The sequence below is a fragment of the Pelodiscus sinensis genome, chromosome 3, assembly GCF_052426305.1.
Source record: "Pelodiscus sinensis isolate ZL-2025 chromosome 3, ASM5242630v1, whole genome shotgun sequence".
In the NCBI taxonomy this organism is placed as follows: Eukaryota; Metazoa; Chordata; order Testudines; family Trionychidae; genus Pelodiscus; species Pelodiscus sinensis.
Genome location: NC_143054.1, coordinates 140,528,513 through 140,547,558, shown reverse-complemented (window position 1 = coordinate 140,547,558; position 19,046 = coordinate 140,528,513). Strand labels below are relative to the sequence as shown.

Below are 19,046 nucleotides of genomic sequence, written 5' to 3'. Positions count from 1 at the left end.
ACCATGAACCTATGCAGAACTAGATACACCACCACTCCGATAGCATGTCTACACTGTCACATTTTGACCCAAAAACTGCCTTTTGATGAAAAACATTGAGAGAGTGTTTACATTGCATGTGACTTTTTGTCAGGAAAAACACCCTTTTTGGTGACAAAATACTTCCATTCTGTCAGAGACTTTTGTCTTTTCCCCTCCCTTTATTGTCAACAAAGAGCTAGTGCGGACTCTGCTGTTTGTTTTGTTGAGAGAACTGGCTTCCACTAGTATCCCACAATGCCTGCCCTGATGGCTATGCTCATTGTTTCGTGATCTCTGATGCCCGGCAGACACGCGCTCCTCCCTTTTCAAAGCTCTGGAAAATATCTGACAGCTTAGTGGGCTGCTCCATTTGGGGAACAAATCAAGAACAAATCACTGGAGAGCTTCTGTTCTGTCCTGCTATGGACACAGAGGCAGGCAGACTGCTGTTACAAGAGGTGGGCTGGAGAAACTGCTGTGCTGCTTTGACATTCCTCAGCAAGGAGAGCTCACAAAGCTAAGAAGCACAGTGGTCAGCTCTGCCTTCCCACCATACTGCACTGTGGGATGCTTACCCACATTGCTTTGCTCTGTCATCAGGGTGCTAGCATATGGCCATGAAATGTCTATAATGGGAGGGGAAAAAAAAACAGTTTGACCGGTTTTCACTTCTGGCAACCTTTGTACGTCGACAGCACTTTTGTCACCAAATGCTCCCAGTGTAGATATCCTGAAAGATTCTGTTGTCTCCTGAAACAGAATTCAGTGCAGCTAAGCGGTAGTGGGAGAGGCATTTAAGAGTAGAATACAGCTCCTTAATCCTCCACTTCCTGGTAACGGTCCCAGAGCAGCTGATGTACTAAAGGATTTCACAGCTGAACTGGTATAGCAAGGCCTGTCCTACATTGCCCCCAGCACCTTCCTTTTCCACAGAAATATCCATCTTCATCTCTGAATAGAATCAGCAAGGGGATTATGTGCCATGTAAATAAAGATTGAAAAGAACCTGCAGTTTAACTAAATGAAGCCATAACTATAGTCTGTTATACAAAGCTAGTGAAGTACTATAATGCAACTTCAAATTCCAGTAATAGTAATGAACTCTCCTGTCTTACAGGTTGCTGTATATGACACAAGCCATATTTAAAAGATTTTAGTTACATTTTTAACAAATTTTCCAAATATACTGAAGTTTCATGTACACTCCTACAGTTATTTGTTCCTCTCAAACATACTGTCGTGAATTAATCAATCAGATCAAAGATATTCTGGCTTTTAAAAACTCACTTTTGTTGACTCTCAAAAGAATTTTACGTGAATGCAAACATTAAGGATCTAAACACTACGGGGATCAAATTACATATTTGTGAACTTATATGGAAAAATATTGCCCAATATCACACCAATATCTAATCAACACTAGACTACAATCAACACTAATTAAATAAGCAAGGGCCTGATCCTGATCCTGATATTCTTCAACTCAAATAGACTTTAATGAGTTGAGAGAGGTGCTGGGTACCTGGCAGAATCAGGTCATTAGCAAGATCTTATTTTGTTAATATCCCATTGTAGCACCTTTATTTTAACTGTGATCTAACCACATTCCTTAAATAAGAATTGCAGTACACAAATGTCTCTTCTCATTAAAAGTGCCCAAGGTAAAGGGGTCTCATGATGGTCCACTACCTCATTAAATTGATTTAAGATTTCTGATGTTTCCTAAGATATCTTGAAAGGCATTCCTTTCTTCAGGAAAGACACATTTCAGCAGATATCAGATGAACGTATGACAACCATCTAACCAGCCTGCAGATTTAGGAATCCACATGTAGGCTGAGAAGATGCCTGCTCACACATGCACACACAGCTGTTTAAATAATACTAGAAGAATCAAGGGAAGCATTATTATATGGATTTTTTTTGCTCTATTTCATTTCATTGTATAGTTATTGTTCACATGCTTAAGAAGGTGCTTTGAACCAACATAAATTCCAATTGATTAATTTACAGAAGAACAGCTGCTGAGCAAATAAGCACATGCAGTGCCCTTTTAAAATCTTCATTAATAAATGCCTTAGGAACCTTGTTGTGCCAACTCTTCTCATTGGCTTAACCAAATACCCACTGCAAAGTCAGAAAGTACAATATGGATTGCCTAGTTTTCTGGTTATGATTGAACTCATTCTCTAAGTTGCAAGGTAGGTCAGAGACTTGACCTAAGATTCTTCCACAAAATCCCTATATGGAATCATGATTGTAAGGGACCTCAAGAAGTTATCTAATTCAGTCCCCTTGACTCATGGCATGACTAAGCATTATCATTCTAGACCATCTCTGAGAGTCTAACCTACTTTTCAAAAGCACCATTAATGGAGATTCCACAACATCCCTAAGCACTTTAATACTTAAAAAGCACACTCAGTTCGGAAGCTGTGCCAATGTACAACCTAAACCTCCCTTGCTGCAATTTAAGACCATTGTTTTTTGTCCTATCCTCAGAGGAGTACAATTTTTCTTCCTCTTACTTGTAACAACCTTTTAGATACTTGAAAACATATGTCCTCCATCAGTCTTCTCTTTTCCAGACTAGCCCAGTTTCTTTAGCCCTGCCTCATAAGTAATTTTCTAGACCTTTAATAATCTTGATGCTCTTCTCTGGGTGTTTTTTTTCCCCCAATTTGTTCTCGTCTTTCCTGAAAAGTGGAGAACAGAACACTCCAGTTGAAACCTAATCAGAGCAAAGTGGAAGAATTACTTATTGCGTCTTCCTTACAACACTCCTGCTACTACATCCCAGAATGATTTTTTTTCCCTTCAATGGCATCACACTGTTGACTCATATTGCACATATTTAACTTTTGGCTTAAAAGCTGGTTCCCTTAGCACCGATTCCACAGTGCTGCCCGTCCCTACCGCCCGTCGCTGCTGCCTCCATTAGAGTGAGGGGTGTGCGCGCAGGAGTCGCTCCTGCGAAGTAACCCCTGTCCGCGGCAACCTAGTCCTGAGCAGAGGCTGCTTCATGGCAGCAGTCTCTGTGCACGGAAGGTCCTAAATCCCCACTGTGACTACCACACACAGGGACTGCTGCCGGCTGGGCAGGCAGCCCCAGCTCGGTTCTGCCTCACGCCAGGTGCGGGACAAAACCCTGCTGCGGCTCTGCAATTTAAAACACAGTAGGAGCTAAGGGGCAGGCTTCCCAGCTTCTACAGCCATTTAAATTGCAGATCTGCAGTGGGGTTTAGTCCTGCACCCAGCACAAGCCAGAACTGAGCCAGGCTGCCTCTTGACTACTCAATTAGTTAAATACCCGCATTTTAACATCCCTAACCATCCACAAACTTTATAAGTGTACTCTATGGGGATGTCTACATAGCAGGGCTAAAGTTGAAATAAACTATGCAACTTCAGCTACGTCAACTGAGCAGCTTAAGTCAAAATAGATTAATTCGGCTTCTGACACGGTCTACACAACAGGAAGTTGAAAGAAGAACATTCTTCCTTCAACCTCCCTTACTCCTTGTGAAATAAGGGTTATAGGAGTCGGAGTAAGAAGTCCTTCAGCTCAACATTGTTTCAAAATAATAGCTTGTAGTATAGATGCACACTGTTATTTTGGAATAATGTCAGTTACTCTGAAATAACGCTGCTGTGTAGATTTACCCTACACCATTATATAAACCATTGATGAAGATAATGAACTGGACCCAGAAGTGATTCCTGGAGGACCCCGCTCATTATGCCCTTCCAGCATGACTGAACAATTGATAATTATTCTCTGGGAATGGTTTTCCAGTCATTTATGTGCTCACCTTATAGTAGCTCCATCTAAGTTGCATTTCCCTAGTTTGTTTATGAAAAGGTCATGCAAGACTTCAAAAGCTTTACTGAAGTCAAGATACACCACTTGTATGGCTTTCTCCCATCCACAAGGCTTGTTGCCTCAAAGAAAGCTATCAAGTTGGTTTGATTTGATTTTTTTAACAACAAATCCATGCTGACTTAATTATCAACGTATCTTCCAGAAGTTTGCAATTAATTACTTATTTTTCCAGATACTGAAGTTAAGATGACTGGTCTGTAATTCCCAGGGTTGTCTTTATTTCCCTTTTTATAGATTGGCACTACATTTGCTCTCTTCTAGTATATTGCAATCTCTCTCATATTCCATGATTTTTCAAAGATAATTGCTAATGGCTTAGGTATTTCTTCAGTCAACTGCATGAGTATTCTAAGATGAGTTTCATCAAGCCGTGGTGACTTGGAGACATCTAACATGTTTAAGAAATTTTTAACTTGTTCTTTTCCTATTTTAGTCTATGATCCTACCTCATTTTCACTGGCATTCTCTATGCTAGACTCCCAATCACCAATTTTCTTGGTGAAAATTAAAACAAAGTAGTTATTAGGGATCTCTGCCATTTCCACAATTTCTATTACTCCACACACAGAGACACTCATTGACTAAGGGTCCTATATACAATTTCAGGTTAAAGCATAAACCTAAGAGTTGATATCAAGCATCATATGACGACTCAAGTCCAATTTGTGCCTTTTGATTCTAGATAACACCTAGGATTGTGTAGTTACAAGCCACACACATTTTTGCTGCAATGTGGGATGTTACAATAAATAGGTTTAAGGTTAAAAATTTTGATTAAGGTTACTCTGGGCTGTGGTCCTACGCATGTGCTTCAACTTGTATTATTCTAAGAACATAAGAATGGCCATACTAGCTCAGATCAAGGTCCATCTAGTCTTCTGACAGTAGCTAATAGCAGATGCTTCAAAGGGAATAAAAAGGGGGAATTCTCAATGAGCTCCCGTCATCCAGTCTCAGCTTCTTGTATTTAAGAGATTTAGAGCCACCTAAGGAATGGGGTTACATCTCTGATCATATTGGCTAATTCTGACACTTATTACTTCTTTGCATTCTACAGTATTTACTTATATCTGGTACAGCATTGATCTTAAGCATTCTTGGCCTCTTGCAGCATTACTTGTATATGCTCTGTCCTGTGCTAATTTAGAGGACCTCTGCCTTGTTTCCTGCTTATTTGTTGTTTCTGTTGCCCAGAATATAAAGCAACGGGATTGGTTCCACATATCTGGTAGGGTTAAGCTGATTTTCCATGGAGTCATCTTCTGCCACTTGGCCAGCTGTATTTGCTGTGCTTTCCATGTGAAGTAAATTGTAGCACCTCTAGAAAGGAGGTCTGTTAGTTCCAGAAAAGTATTTTAACTAGAATGAACGTTTACTATAAATATTGAGAAGAGCGTAAAAATAAAATTCACCCATGATTTTCAGTTAGTTGGCCACTAGATGGCATGATAACACTGCTCTCTTTTTTCTTTTGTATGAAGCAGTGTTTCCCAAATGGTGCTCCGCGGAACCTGGGGTTCTGCGAAGCGAACGTAAGGGTTCCGTGAGAACCCGAACGCTCCCCTCCCCCGCCCATAAAGAGACAGAGGAGCCCGGTGCGCAAAGACGCTGGCTCCTTCCCCGCTCCCCTTTCAGACATCTCCTGCGTCCCCCGCTGCCGCTCTGCTTTTACCAAGGGACCTAGCAGCAGCAACAGCTGCTTGTCCCGCTTCTGCCCGATCAACCCAAGATCCCTCTCCCGCGTCCCCTGCTGCCGCTCTGCTTTTACCACCGGAAAAAGCAGAGTGGCAGCGGGGGATGCGGGAGAGGGATCTTGAGTTGATCGGGCAGAAGCGGGACAAGCAGCTGTTGCTGCTGCTAGGTCCCTTGGTAAAGGCAGCATGTGTGTGTGTGGGGGGGGGGGAAGAGTACTATCAGTGAGTGGAACACCGGAACTCCTACTCACTGTGAGGATCGGAACAAATCCCCATACACACTGTGAGGACACGTGGCTCCTGTGTGACACTAAGTTTAAGAATTCAATCTAATATCAAAATTCCCCATGGATCGTTGGTTAAAAGAAGGAACTTTAAAGAGAAAAGTGAGTACTTCAAACTCCAATATTTTTACTGAAACCAGCAAGGAAAATACTGAGGCAGCTCAAGTTAATTATGAAAAATTTCAGCTGACTAATAAGAAACGCAGGTATTGTGAGGACTATTTGGTATTTGGATTCACAAGCAACGGAAATGAAGATGCTCCAGGTGCCCAGTGTGTAGTGTGCAACAAAATATTATCTAATAGTTGTTTAGTACCTGCTAAATTGCGAAGACATTTTGAAACAAATCATCCAGAATAAAAAAACTAATGTTTTTATCTTTGTAAGCAAAAGCTTGAATCACTTGAAAAAAGTAAACTCTTCATGTCAAAAATTGCCAAATCTGATAATGAAAATGCAACAGAGGCATCTTACAAAGTAAGCTATTGTATATCGCTCGCCGAAGAAGCACACACTATTGGGGAATCACTCATAATACCATGTGCAAAAGATATTGTGATGTGTATGTTGGATCAGGAGTCTAGTAAAAAAGTTGAGGCTGTGCCACTATCAAACAATACTGTCACACGTCGTATTCACGATCTTGCTGCTGACATCGAGAAGGAGCTTATTTTTCAGCTGCATTTATGTGATGCATATATGCATTACAATTAGACGAGTCCACTGATGTTGCAGGTCTTGCAGTTCTGCTTGTATTTGTCCGTTATGATTTTAATAGTTCCATTGAAGACGACTTACTTTTATGTGAATTTTTGCAAACCAATACAACTGGTGAGAATACATTCAATTGTATCAATAACTTTATGAAAACACATCAAATAAGCTGGGAAAAATGTGTTCATGTGTGCAGTGATGGTGCCAAAGCAATGGTAGGAACAGTGGCTGGCGCTGTAACATGAATAAAAAATGTAGCACCAAACTGCACCAGCAGTCACTGCATTCTCCAGAGACGCTCTGTTAGTTAAGAATATTTCTCCCTCTCTTAAAAATGTGTTGGACGAAGCAGTACAGATTATTAATTATATAAAAACTCGACCATTACAATCAAGACTGTTCAAAATTATGTGTGAAGATATGGGTAGTCAGCACACAGCCCTGCTTCTACATATAGAAGTCAGGTGGCTATCATGAGGAAAAGTGCTGGTTAGATTATTTGAATTGCGTCATGAGCTCTCCGCAAATCTGATGGATCACAAATTCCAACTGTCTGATCGTTTAACAGACTTTTTGTGGTTATCTAGAGTTGCGTATCTTGCAGACATCTTTACAAAACTAAATGAAGTAAATCTGTCGCTGCAAGGAAAGAATGTAAATATTTTTAATGCGAAAGACAAAATTTTGTCATTGTCACGGAAGCTACAGTTTTGGATCTCATCTGTAGGACGAAATGATTTGGATTGTTTACCAACTCTGAATGATTTCCTTGAAGAAAATGGATACAAACTTGATGAAGATATTCGCAGCGACATTGCAGATCATCTCCGCGATTTATACACGATCATTAAGTATTTTCCAAACATCAATGACAACGATAACTGGATTCGAAATCCATTAAGTTTAACAGAAAAGCCAGTCAGTTTTTCTACACAAGATTATGAAAACCTAATTGAAATCGCTTCAGATGGCCAATTAATACAAAAATTTAAAGATGTTTCTCCGATTACATTTTGGAATGACTTATGTCAAAGTCAAGAATATTCATCTTTATCAAGACGCTCAATTCGTCAGCTGTTACCCTTTGCCGGTACATACTTGTGCGAAACTGGATTCTCGAACTATGCAGCAATGAAAACGAAATATAGAAATCGACTGAATGCTGTGCCAGATATGCAAATCCAACTTTCTAGTATTAAACCAAATATAAAAAGAATTTGCCAAGAAAAGAAGAAAAACCACTCTTCGCATTGAAAGCTATGAATATAATTAATATTATTTGATAGTTTTATTTTTTGTACATATTTAATAGGATTTTTGGTGAATGTAAATGAATGGTGTTACATTCAATATGTTGAATTTAAATGAATGGTGATCTCATGACCATATTTAGCATCTTATTACTACCAATTGTGGTGTACTGGCAGTGTGTGTGTGTGTGTGTGTGTGTGTGTGTGTGTGTGTGTGTGTGTTTGCTCGACAAACTTAATCCCTGGCTAGGGGGTTCCTTGAAATTTTTCTGAGTTTGAAAGTCTTCCTTGGTCAAAAAAAAATGGGAAACACTGGTATGAAGAATTGGCCCAAATGATAGCCTCTACCCCTTCACAAATATCAGTTAATATGATTTCTGAAGCAATATTACATGAGTGATCATAAGACTGTTTACTTTTTTGTATAGTCCACATGCTATGTCCGTTTATTCTCTCCTATTTTATCATCTGAATAGTATTTAAATTCTTGAAGAGAAAGTTTAAAAAGCAGATCTCATTCTAAGTGTTGGTCGTTTATAAAGAACATAACTTACATGTGTGGACAGTCCTGTTAAGGTCTTCTTTATTAAAATATTAACACTGAAAGGATTAAAATTAATAGTTTAATTAGAGATTGCTACTGTATTTCATCTCTCATCAAGTTGTGTGAACGGTAGCAGAAATATGAAGAGCAGAAGAGGAGAACAAGGACATGAAGATCCTAGAGAATTTGATAGAGCAATGGTGAACTTGAAACAGGGTAAGAGGGCTCTGGAGTTTCCACAAAAGGACCCCAAATAATATCTAATGTTTTACAGCAAAGCAGTGAGACTCAGAGGCATGTGTTGTGAAAACTATGGAACCTATAAGAAAACATAGGGCTCTGGATGCATGGTGCACATAACCCTCAACTGAATACAACAGGGACCATCACTCTGAGAAGAATGGTAACATTCTAGCAAACTTTTTATAATAAAATGTAAACTTAATAATCATGTTTTCATCTTGTTCTCCTTTATACAGTGTTATTTCCTAATAGTATATACCTTCGTATAGCTTCTCTCTTCTCCTTACCATTCCAATATATTTTCCCTTAGGCTAATGTTTCTAAGTGTAAGCATATTTTTCTCTAACTTCATTAATTCTATTTTTTCCTGTTATGACCAGGGATTGACAAAGGTCAGCGAAATCTGCTCGCCAGTCCCGCACTGTGCATGTGCAAGACCCGCATTGTGCACGTGTGCGTCGCCTGTGAATGGGGCGACCGGCTAAAATCTACTCGCAACGGGCAAGTAGATTCAATGATTTGTTGAGCCCTGGTTATGACTGTGTTTTAATATTTCACCCTCCCATTAGTATTTTTGTCCCTGTTTAGCACTTCAGATTTTTTTTTATTCCTTCGGAAAGCTCCATTCTCTATTCCTTTCCTTCATACAGGAAGCTCTGTCTACACTATCAAATTTTGTCTCCAAAAACTGCCTTTTGTTGACAAAACAGTGAGCATTTCCACTGTAATTTGAATTTTGTCTGGAAAAACACCTACTTTTGGTGACAAAAATCTTCCACCCCTACAAGAGACTTTTTTCTTTTCTCCTCCCTTCAACAAAGAGACAGTGTAGACTCTGCTGTTTGTTTTCTCGATAGAACTGACTTCTGCTAGTATCCCACAATGCCTTTCTTGATAGCTGTGCTCAGTGTTTTGATTTCTGCTGCCTTTCAAAGCTCTGTGAAATATCTGACAGCTGAGTGAGCTGCTCCATTTGAGGAACAAAGAACAAATCATTGAAATGCTCCTTTTCTGCCCTGCACTAGGAACACAGCAGCAGCCACACTGCTGCTGCAGGGAGAATATAGGCGCTGTGCTACTTTGACATTCACAGAGCTACTCATAATGCTGCTCCCAGCAGCTGAGAACGCTATGGGAGAACTTTGAAGGAATCCCAAAAAGTGCAGGGATCACCTCTGCCTTCCCACAACACTGCATTGTGGGATACATATCCACCATGCACTGCTCACACTGTCCATTATGGTGTCCCCAATGTGGACATGATCTGTTGACAGAAAGAGCAAGCATGAAAAACCTCTGGAAATTTTTCTTTTCTTGACTATGCTGAAGAAAAAGTGTTCTTAAACAATATACATTTCGTTTTGAATAATTCAATTCAGTTGCCAAAGAATATGCATATAGCTCCTGTATTTGAGGCTTAGCAAGGATCAGAATACTGTTTCTGATTGCACTATTCCATTCTATTTACAGAAGACTCGTGATAGATGCTCAAAAGGAAAGGTAGTACTTTCAGTATTAGATCAGTGTGAAGAATTAGTCTAGGGGCCTATCCAGTATCATTTCAAATCCCAAAAGGAATCAAAATCTAAAGTAGTTATAAATTCTCCTGTGAAATATTTTTAAAATACATTGAAATGAAAATCATATTTTGAGTTTTTTTAAATGTAAACTTTGTAGCACAGAACTGATGAAACAAACAAGGCTGAATTTCAGCACTGATTTGAGAAGTGGGTTGTGCCCACAAACACTCATGATACCATCTACATTTTTAATAGTTTCTAAGGTGCTGCAAAACTATTCATTGTTTAAGTTTTTTCAGTTACAGACTAACACAGCTACCACTCAGACTGATTTGAGAGAGACAGACAGACAAACAAAATATTCTTTTTCATAACTGTGGAAGCAACCGACCAAAACATATTAGATTTTTTCATAAACAGTTTCTCCAAACTAGTTGATGGGTCACAGCTTAGAACTTAGTTCTTCTCTTAAAGAAGTCAAAGGAAGATATAAATATAGTAATAAGCAGAGATCAATTACTTACTGATGTAAATGCTAAAAGCTCCTCTTCAGTTAGCTTGTGTATTGGGTTATTCTTTTGGAAATCTATGCTGTAAATAGAATTATTTAGGTATAAATTAAATAATATCAATTCAGTCAATAGCATCTTTATATATAAAAGCGTGATTCTCAAATTTGCAAAATACTAAACATCTTTTAGAAAGTAATGTTATGAATTAAAAAATGTTTTATGATGTATGTGCAACAGAGGGTTTGGTCCTTTGTCCGTAAGTCACAGAGCATTAAAAAAGAAACACACACGTTTAGGTATGATACATCCAGTTAAAGTGGTTTTCAAAAGATGGTAACTGAGATAGATTGTTAAGCTCTTGAAAGTGGCAATTAATCTTAAGAATTTTTTCTTCCTTGACACTATCTTCTACAAGATGAGAACTAGGGATATTAAATATTGGTTAAATGAATAGTCAAGTAACTTCATGAACTCTTTATTGGTTAGTCAGTTATTCTATAGTCCCCAGTGCGCTCCTGGCCTCACTCCTGAGGAACCCGCTGCCACTCTGCATTGCTGCCCCTGGCGGACTGGCTGCCCACTGCCCTGTACTGCTGCTGTCTGACAAAGAGTCAGCAGCACGGGGTGGCAGCAGCCCCTGTGGGAGTGGGGGAGGGGTGGTCTGAGCTCCCGGACGCGGCGCGAGCTGGAACTGGGCCGGGCTGCGTGCCCACCCAGTTCCTAACACACTTTAAATGCGGAGATGCAGCAGAGATAAGTCCCAGACATGTTGCAGGCCAGGACTGAGCCAGGCTGCTGCCCAGCCTGCTAAAATATTTACTTGGGGGCAAGAGGAGGAGAAGAGAGAGAATGCATGTAGTCTATAGCATTAACCTATAAGCTTTTGCTTATCAGTTAATCGACTATACTATTACATACATAATGAAAGCAAAACTGTTTTATGAATTTGTTGTAGTTTTCTGCCATCAGAAAACTAGAGGAAGGATCTAATGTTAAGAGGGACACAGAATGAGAAGCAAACTGGCCAAAGAACGGGATTAGTTTCAATGGATATTACGTGTTTAGTTTCTTTTTATATCCACTCTCTTTCTGTAAATGAAGTGAGATATCTAGTTTCAGTTTATAAACAGTATCAATTGCAATTTATTAAACCAGTATTTTAAACCCACTGTTTGTCTTTCCAGAAACGTATATATATTCGGATTACTATTCAACGGATAATTTGACACAATCTTCTCCAAAAGGACAAACTCCATAAACTGTAAAGAGAGATACTAAATAGTAAAAGATTTCTGGAACCTGCAACTCATCTCAGCTTGTCAAAGAACAATGACAGAGAAATCCTCCTTCAGTAAGAGGCCAGCACAGCCTGTAGTGAGGAAAAAAAAAAAAGCCAAAAAACAGAGAATATGAGAGCAAGGATATCAGTCACAGTAGGAGGAAAGCCAAAGGAGGAAATGGGGACAAAGCTCCAATAACTGTTTTTTTCTTACACCAACTACTCAAAATAGCTCACCAAATCCCATAATGTAGGCTATGTGACATGTGAAACCCATCAAATGATACAAAAGGGAATGACAGGATGATAATTCCAGCTTCATGCGGAATTATATTAAGGCCTAAATCAAACTACCAATAAACAGAAACTACCACTGATACTTTATAATTGCTTTTTGCAAGTATGTGACATTGCAAGGTATAAAGAATATAATGATAACATTATTCAGGTAAATTTATAATTCTCATGGGAGCCATGGAACATGAAAAGTTATTATACTCTTCAATTCTGTACACTTCAAGTGGGAGTTTTTTGCTGCAAATCTAATTAGCCTCATATTCTAATAATAATTATACTTTGTATTATGCTGTACAGTTACATTATAGACAGAATAGGCAACTATGTACTTAGATTGTCACCATACAGTTGCATATTAATCATAACATTTTTATTCCTTGAATTTTGTCCATGGTCATGTCTATCTGGTTCCCTTCTTTGAAGCTGTTCATCCACTTTTACTCAAATTTTTCAATCATCATCAATATGAGGCAAAGTTAAAGCATGAAAGGTTTCACTGTGGATATAGTTAAAAGATCCTCAAAGTTAAAGACAACTAAAATCAAGCCATTACAATAGAAAGTGCAGGTATCCTAACAACAAGAGTGGCAGTGGCTCACTTGCTCTCTCTCTCTCTCTCATAAAATCTAAAATATGCAATGTAAATTATCTCATAAAGCTTGTAAAAGGGTAACAAGCACTAGAGCTGAAGATAAACCACTTAAAACTACAGTGATCAAGGGAATAATATATTTTTAACAATGATTGACAGAGTTGTTGAAGCCATTACACTTGTGGAAAAATACAATTTTCTTCCATACTTCAATAGCTGCCTTTTCAGTTGTCACAGAACCTAAATTCAGCATCTAGTTGATGTTCACACATTATAAGAAGATGAAGCTTTTCCTCTGCTTTCATTAGTAGTAAACATAAGTTTGAATTGCATGATTTTTTCCATATGGATACCCAGAAAGCTTCTAACATGAACCCACTTGGATACTTAAGATACTAATGTTCAACCCTTCAATGAATCCACCAAAATGAAAGTGAAGGCAGGAAGTGAGACTCATCTGCAGGAGATGACAATCTGCCAAATAGCTTTTGGACATGGAGTCCTTTTTGGACTAAAAGATGACAAACCAATAAATCAAGGTAACTATTCTCTATAAGATATAGGTCACCAGTTAAAACCTTCCCTACAGCTCCTCAATCAACGGTCTTCAATGTAGGGTAATTCTCATGGGGGACAAGTAACATTTCCTTGAGATAGGATAACCAGGATATGAAAATCTAATTTAGTGCTATAGGTAAGGATAGATGATCCTGCTCTACTATTTTCCTAGCCACCAGAGTTTTGTCAGAGAAAGCAGTTTGATGGTCTGATCAAATGAATCACAAATTTTCTGTCTTCCATGTCTTTTTCTCCCAAAATCTGGAACAGAAGAGATCCAACTTTAATTAGCCATTCCATGTAGCTAGGTCAATCTTGTGGGATCCACCATGCCAGGGATAATAGCTAAGAAACTTTCCTGGTCAGCTCCTGCTCTCATATAGACAAGTTTAGGTGACTCAGTCAGCCTACATTTAAAGATTAAGTAAGAAGGCCAAAGGATAATTCAGAGAGTTTTCATAATGCAATTGTTGTGCCCGTATGACTACCACATGACCCATTTTTGGCAAAAGCAATTTGATTCTAAAGAGTGGTGGCCAGACACTATTCTGATCACTATTCTATGCACTATGATGATTGGAAGTTGGAATCAAACAGAGAGAAGAGTTGTAATCATCTGGGATTTTTCCAAGTAATCATCTCTGGCATCCAAGGAAGTGATAAAGATGAGAAAAAGGATGTCCGTGCTGGGGCACAAGCAGCTGCAATTGGGCATTTAATACATTATCGAATACTCTAGCCACCCAAATGAAGATTGACTGAAAAGGTAACTAAAACCAAGAAGTTTAAAATGAAAGGTGCAATAGCAAAGACAAAAAAATCCACAGAAAGCTTATAAGACACAATACACAAAGTAACATGTTATTGTATGTAAAGAGAAAATGAAATGTGCTTCACCAAACTACTTTTAATGGGTTTCTCTCTCTCCTCCTGACCACCATCCGGGTGTAAGACTACCAGAACGTTAAAAATGAATCTGAGATTAAACACATTAATTCCATGTTGGCTTCAATATACTGTATGAGGTGTTTCTTGGATTTTGATGCAGACAGCTGCAATGAGGTATTAAGACTTTTAAAAACATTTAATAACCTCTTAAAATTTTATTTGAAGGAAAACATTTGTAATACTGTTTTGTATCATTACTTAAGCATTTTAACCAGTTTGAATCTAAGAATTTTTGCAGGACAACACATTTTGCGTTCTGTGAATTAAACAAAATCCTATGTATTTGTGGTTAAACAGTCTTTCAATAGCTGAAACGCTATTTAACTCACACTGTTATCCCTTAAGAAATGGGACCAGATCCTCTCTCTCTCAGCTATCGCAAAGCTCCTCTTTTTTCAGTGGGATTTCTGTGACTCTGAAGTCTTTATTTACATTAGGAAAAGTATTCATTGCTAGGAATGGGAGTCAGTAAAATATGCCATAAGTGGTCATTAACAATAATTATAAGAAAAGACCAGAACAAACCATGATCTGCAACATTTCAGAAATAATTTTAAAACTGAAAGCTATAGATTCTTTGGGGGTGCCAAACTAAGGAAACTTGAGCTAGGACTCTTCCCTTAACATATTGCATCCTTTATCACAGGGGTGGAGAACCTAAGGCCCATGGGCCCTATATAGCCCTTGGCTTGGCTGGATCAAGCCTCCGAGGCTTAAGGTTCCCCCCCCCCAGCACTGGGAAGCCCACTCTGGTGCTCAAGCCCCACTGCTGCTCCACCACAGGGTTGGAGCAGACAAAATCTAATAGGGTGGGGCCCCCAGGCTGTGGTGTACAAGGGGAATGTGGGAAATGTCTTTTTCCTCCTCTGTCAGGGGCCATGTCAAAGAAGGGTCTTTTTCATTTTTCTTCTCACTTTTGTGGCCCGCAACTGATTTTTCTGTGGGTCAGTGGCCAGACCCAAAAAAGATTCTCTACCCCTGCTTTATGACGACAATGTGCCAAGGGCAGTCACTCCAAAGCACCACTTCTTCACCATCAAAACCACACAGGAGTTGAGAGCCAGAGCCTAAAGCTGGGCAGGTACATGCTTCGTAATACGAAAGGAAGATCACTAAAATTTAGAGAATCCTTCCTTTCACCAAAAGAATCTGCTGTTAACCATAAGTTCAAATGTACAGGCAGTCCCCGGGTTACGTACAAGATAGGGACTGTAGGTTTGTTCTTAAGTTGAATCTGTATGTAAGTCGGAACTGGCGTCCAGATTCAGACACTGCTGAAACTGACCGCCAGTTCTGACTTACATACAGAATCAACTTAAGAACCCCAGGCGTCCCCAAGTCAGCTGCTGCTGAAACTGATCAGCAGCTGATTCCAGGAAGCCCGGGGCAGAGCAACTCTGCCTCGGGCTTCCTGTAGTCAGCGCTGGTCAGTTTCAGCAGAAGCTGACTTGGGGACGCCTGGGGCAGAGCAGCTGGGGTGCTACTGGACCAACCCAGCAGCACCCCATCTGCTCTGCCCCAGACGTCCTGATTCAGCCGCTGCTGAAACTGACCAGCAGCGGCTGAATCAGGACCTGGGGCAGAGCAGCTGGGGTGCTGCCGGGTTGGTCCAGTAGTGCCCACGGGTGCTGCAGGACCAATCGGCAGCGCCCCAGCTGCTCTGCCCCAGAGTCCAAAACAAAAGCCTGGTCTGCTGTGGGGGGGAGCACACTAGCTGCGCCCCCCCCCCCAGCAGACCAGGGACACGGGGAGCAGAGCCGCAGCGGCAGCGGGGTGCCGCGCCTCTGAGGTTTTGCTCTGGCAAAGCCTCAGAGGCGAGGGACCCCGCCACGGCTGCGGCTTCAGTCTGGGTGCCTGTGGTCTGCTGGGGACGGTCCCCAGCAGACCACAGGCACCCTGACTGAAGCCGCAGCCGCGGGGGGGTCCCGACGTAAGTCGGATCCGCGTAAGTCGGGGACTGCCTGTACTTACAATCAATTCAGTATCCAAGTAGTCTTTTCTATACAGGTTCTTATATCATACTCATCACCTTAGTTCTAGCGCATCATCCAGAAGCACACTAGCAACATGACTAACTACCAGAGTAGTTTGTTCTTTCATCTTCTCTACAGGGGGGAGAACTGTGCGCCCAGTGGAGTGACTATAAGTGTATTCGCAGCAGCTCTTCTGCTCTGAATGCTGTCAAGTACAATTCAACCTTTTTTCTCGTACTGTATGATCTTAATGTTGTTCTGGGAAATAATCCACAATTTGGAGGTGAACCATGCACAATCCAAGTGCAAATTTCACTGTAAATACATTCTATGGCAAGGTCCTTTGGTTTTGGTTATATTTTGTTTATTATTTTAGGAATTTATCAGTGTTTTACAGAAATTAATGAAAATCACTGCAAAAGTTTTTCTTCACAATTGCTTGGGGTTAACATTGGGAGACTGGAGAAAAGAGAAAAAAACAAACTACTTTTGACCTGACTCACCACAAGGAGAGATGGAGGCTCAGAAATCTGAGTTAATCAGGTTTCTAAGACAAAATTTCTCCTTCCAGAGCAGACAGCGAAGTCCAGGGAAATCTGACATCTTTTCTTAGGACTCTAGCACCTCATCTTCATTAATTTTTAAGGGCATGTTAGCAGCTGTTCTGTTTTAATTGATTGAAAATATTCATGAGGGTTTTTTTTAAACACACTTCAGAAAATTCAAAGGAAATTTTACAAAAAGGAACTAAGATACCAATAAACTTACCAAACTCCAAGGATAACAGCAAGCTCCTCTGCACACAGGTCAGGCAACTGGTACTGATCAGCATCTGCTAATTTGATCTCATTTAGTACTGTGTCATCATTTAAATCATAATTCTGTTGAAAAATATTTTAAAATAAATAAAAATATTTCAGTAATAATGTTAAGATTATTTTGTTATCTCTAGTATCACATGGGAACATATTTTACTGTTTGAAAGTCATAATAAATATTTTATAAAATATTTTATAAAATAGCTGAACTGAAAATAAGCTTTTATAACTCTTTAGCAACTACTTCTCCAGCTGAAACAGAGGAAATGAACATCATCCACTCCTTTTCTGACAGAAGGATAGTCATTTTTGTGATGGAGAATGTCAAAGACGCGACACTGGGGGTATTTTCAGTGCTCTAATAGGAAAATGAACATTGTTTCAGAGAGAGAAGAGCAAAAATTATGACTATTCTTACTGTTTTTCCGGTTACCAACACCATCCAAGAAAGAGGCTGTTTTTATGGTTTATGACTATAGAAAATGCATTTTATAATGGCTCTCAGTAATTATCTTATGTTTCAATACTCATTGGGCATGCAGTGTTCTCGGATTACTGACCCTTTAAATGGTGAAGTTAAAATTAGGACCTAAAATTAATCTACAAAGTCAATAATCCTGAACTAATCATGAGACCAAAAAACTTGAATATGGCAGCAGTACAAAATTCTTAGAACTAAAACAATATGTCAAATAAAACAAATAAGTTCTATTAATCTCCTCCCTCAAAACAAACAGGAGTTTTGTGTGAAAATATTCAGCTCTGCTCTCTTTTTCAAGTACATTTCAAGACTATGTAATATGTTACTATTCACCACAGTTTCTATGTATTGACTAAACATTGGCAACCAAACATTATGTATCCTCTTTTAATATGAGGCAGAAACTTTAGACCAGATAGCAATTTTATGTAGGGATTCTACTTCATCAAAAGTAACAGAAGCTCTATTAAGGATCCTAAGATAATCAATAAGCAGTTTCCAAGTTCTGATCTATAAACCAGAGAAATTTTCTATTATCAGTCATTAGGCTGACTGAACAGGTACAGAAGCTTCAGGGAGTAGCCCAGTTAGTCTGTACAGAAAAAAACAACCAATGTTCTGGTAGCACTTTATAGACTAACAAAACATGTAGATGGTATCATGAGCTTTCATGGGCACAGCCCAGTTCTTCAGATGACCAGAGTTTTGAACCATCTACATGTTTTGTTAGTCTATAAAGTGCTACCAGACCTTTGGTTGTTTTTTTCTGAACAGGTACAGTTAGCGTTAACTTACTTATGTAAGATGGCCAACTGAAATATGTTACACTAAGTTTAGATAGTATCAGAGGGGTAGCCATGTTAGTCTGAATCTGCAAAAGCAATGAGGAGTCCTGTGGCACCTTATAGACTAACAGATTTATTGGAGCATAAGCTTTCGTGAGCAAAGACCCATTTCATCAGATGCATTAATCTTTGCCCACAAAAGCTTATGCGCCAATAAATCTGTTAGTCAATGAAGTGCCATAAGATTAGACAATGCCTTACAAATATATTTTTACAAAACAAGCTGACAAACTACATATAAAAAAAATATTCAGGACTTGGTTTTTAATAGGGATGTAAAAAACTGCCTACAATAGTTAACTGGTTAAATGATTTGTTTAACTGTATAATCACAGGCAACAGGAGCTGCTTTTGTCCCACCATAGCTGAGGCAGACTCCAGCTGGCTGGGCCAGTTAAATGGTTACCTTTTAAGTAGGCAGATAAGCCATGTGCTTACCAGGTTAACATCTTCCATCCCTAGTTTTTAATATATCAATTAAGGTTAATTCAACAACATACAATATTGTATTCAGAGCCCTAACCTAACACCTACATCTCAGGCCTTGCTTTCATGCAAACTTACACCTATTTTACTAATCACATGATTTT

General features: G+C 39.4%; 1 protein-coding gene across 3 annotated transcripts in view; it reads right to left on the bottom strand.

Moving 5' to 3' along the window:
* The window catches only part of TTC27 (tetratricopeptide repeat domain 27), a 174,329-nt gene that overhangs the window by 114,037 nt on the left and 41,246 nt on the right, over positions 1 to 19,046 (bottom strand). For all 3 annotated transcript variants that reach the window (XM_006131309.5, XM_006131310.5, XM_025188780.3), the window contains exons 8-9: positions 17,081 to 17,193; positions 10,678 to 10,744 (exon numbers count right to left, since the gene is read on the bottom strand). In XM_006131309.5, coding sequence (XP_006131371.3) covers positions 10,678 to 10,744; positions 17,081 to 17,193 — 180 coding nt within the window. The remainder of the gene's footprint in view (positions 1 to 10,677; positions 10,745 to 17,080; positions 17,194 to 19,046) is intronic.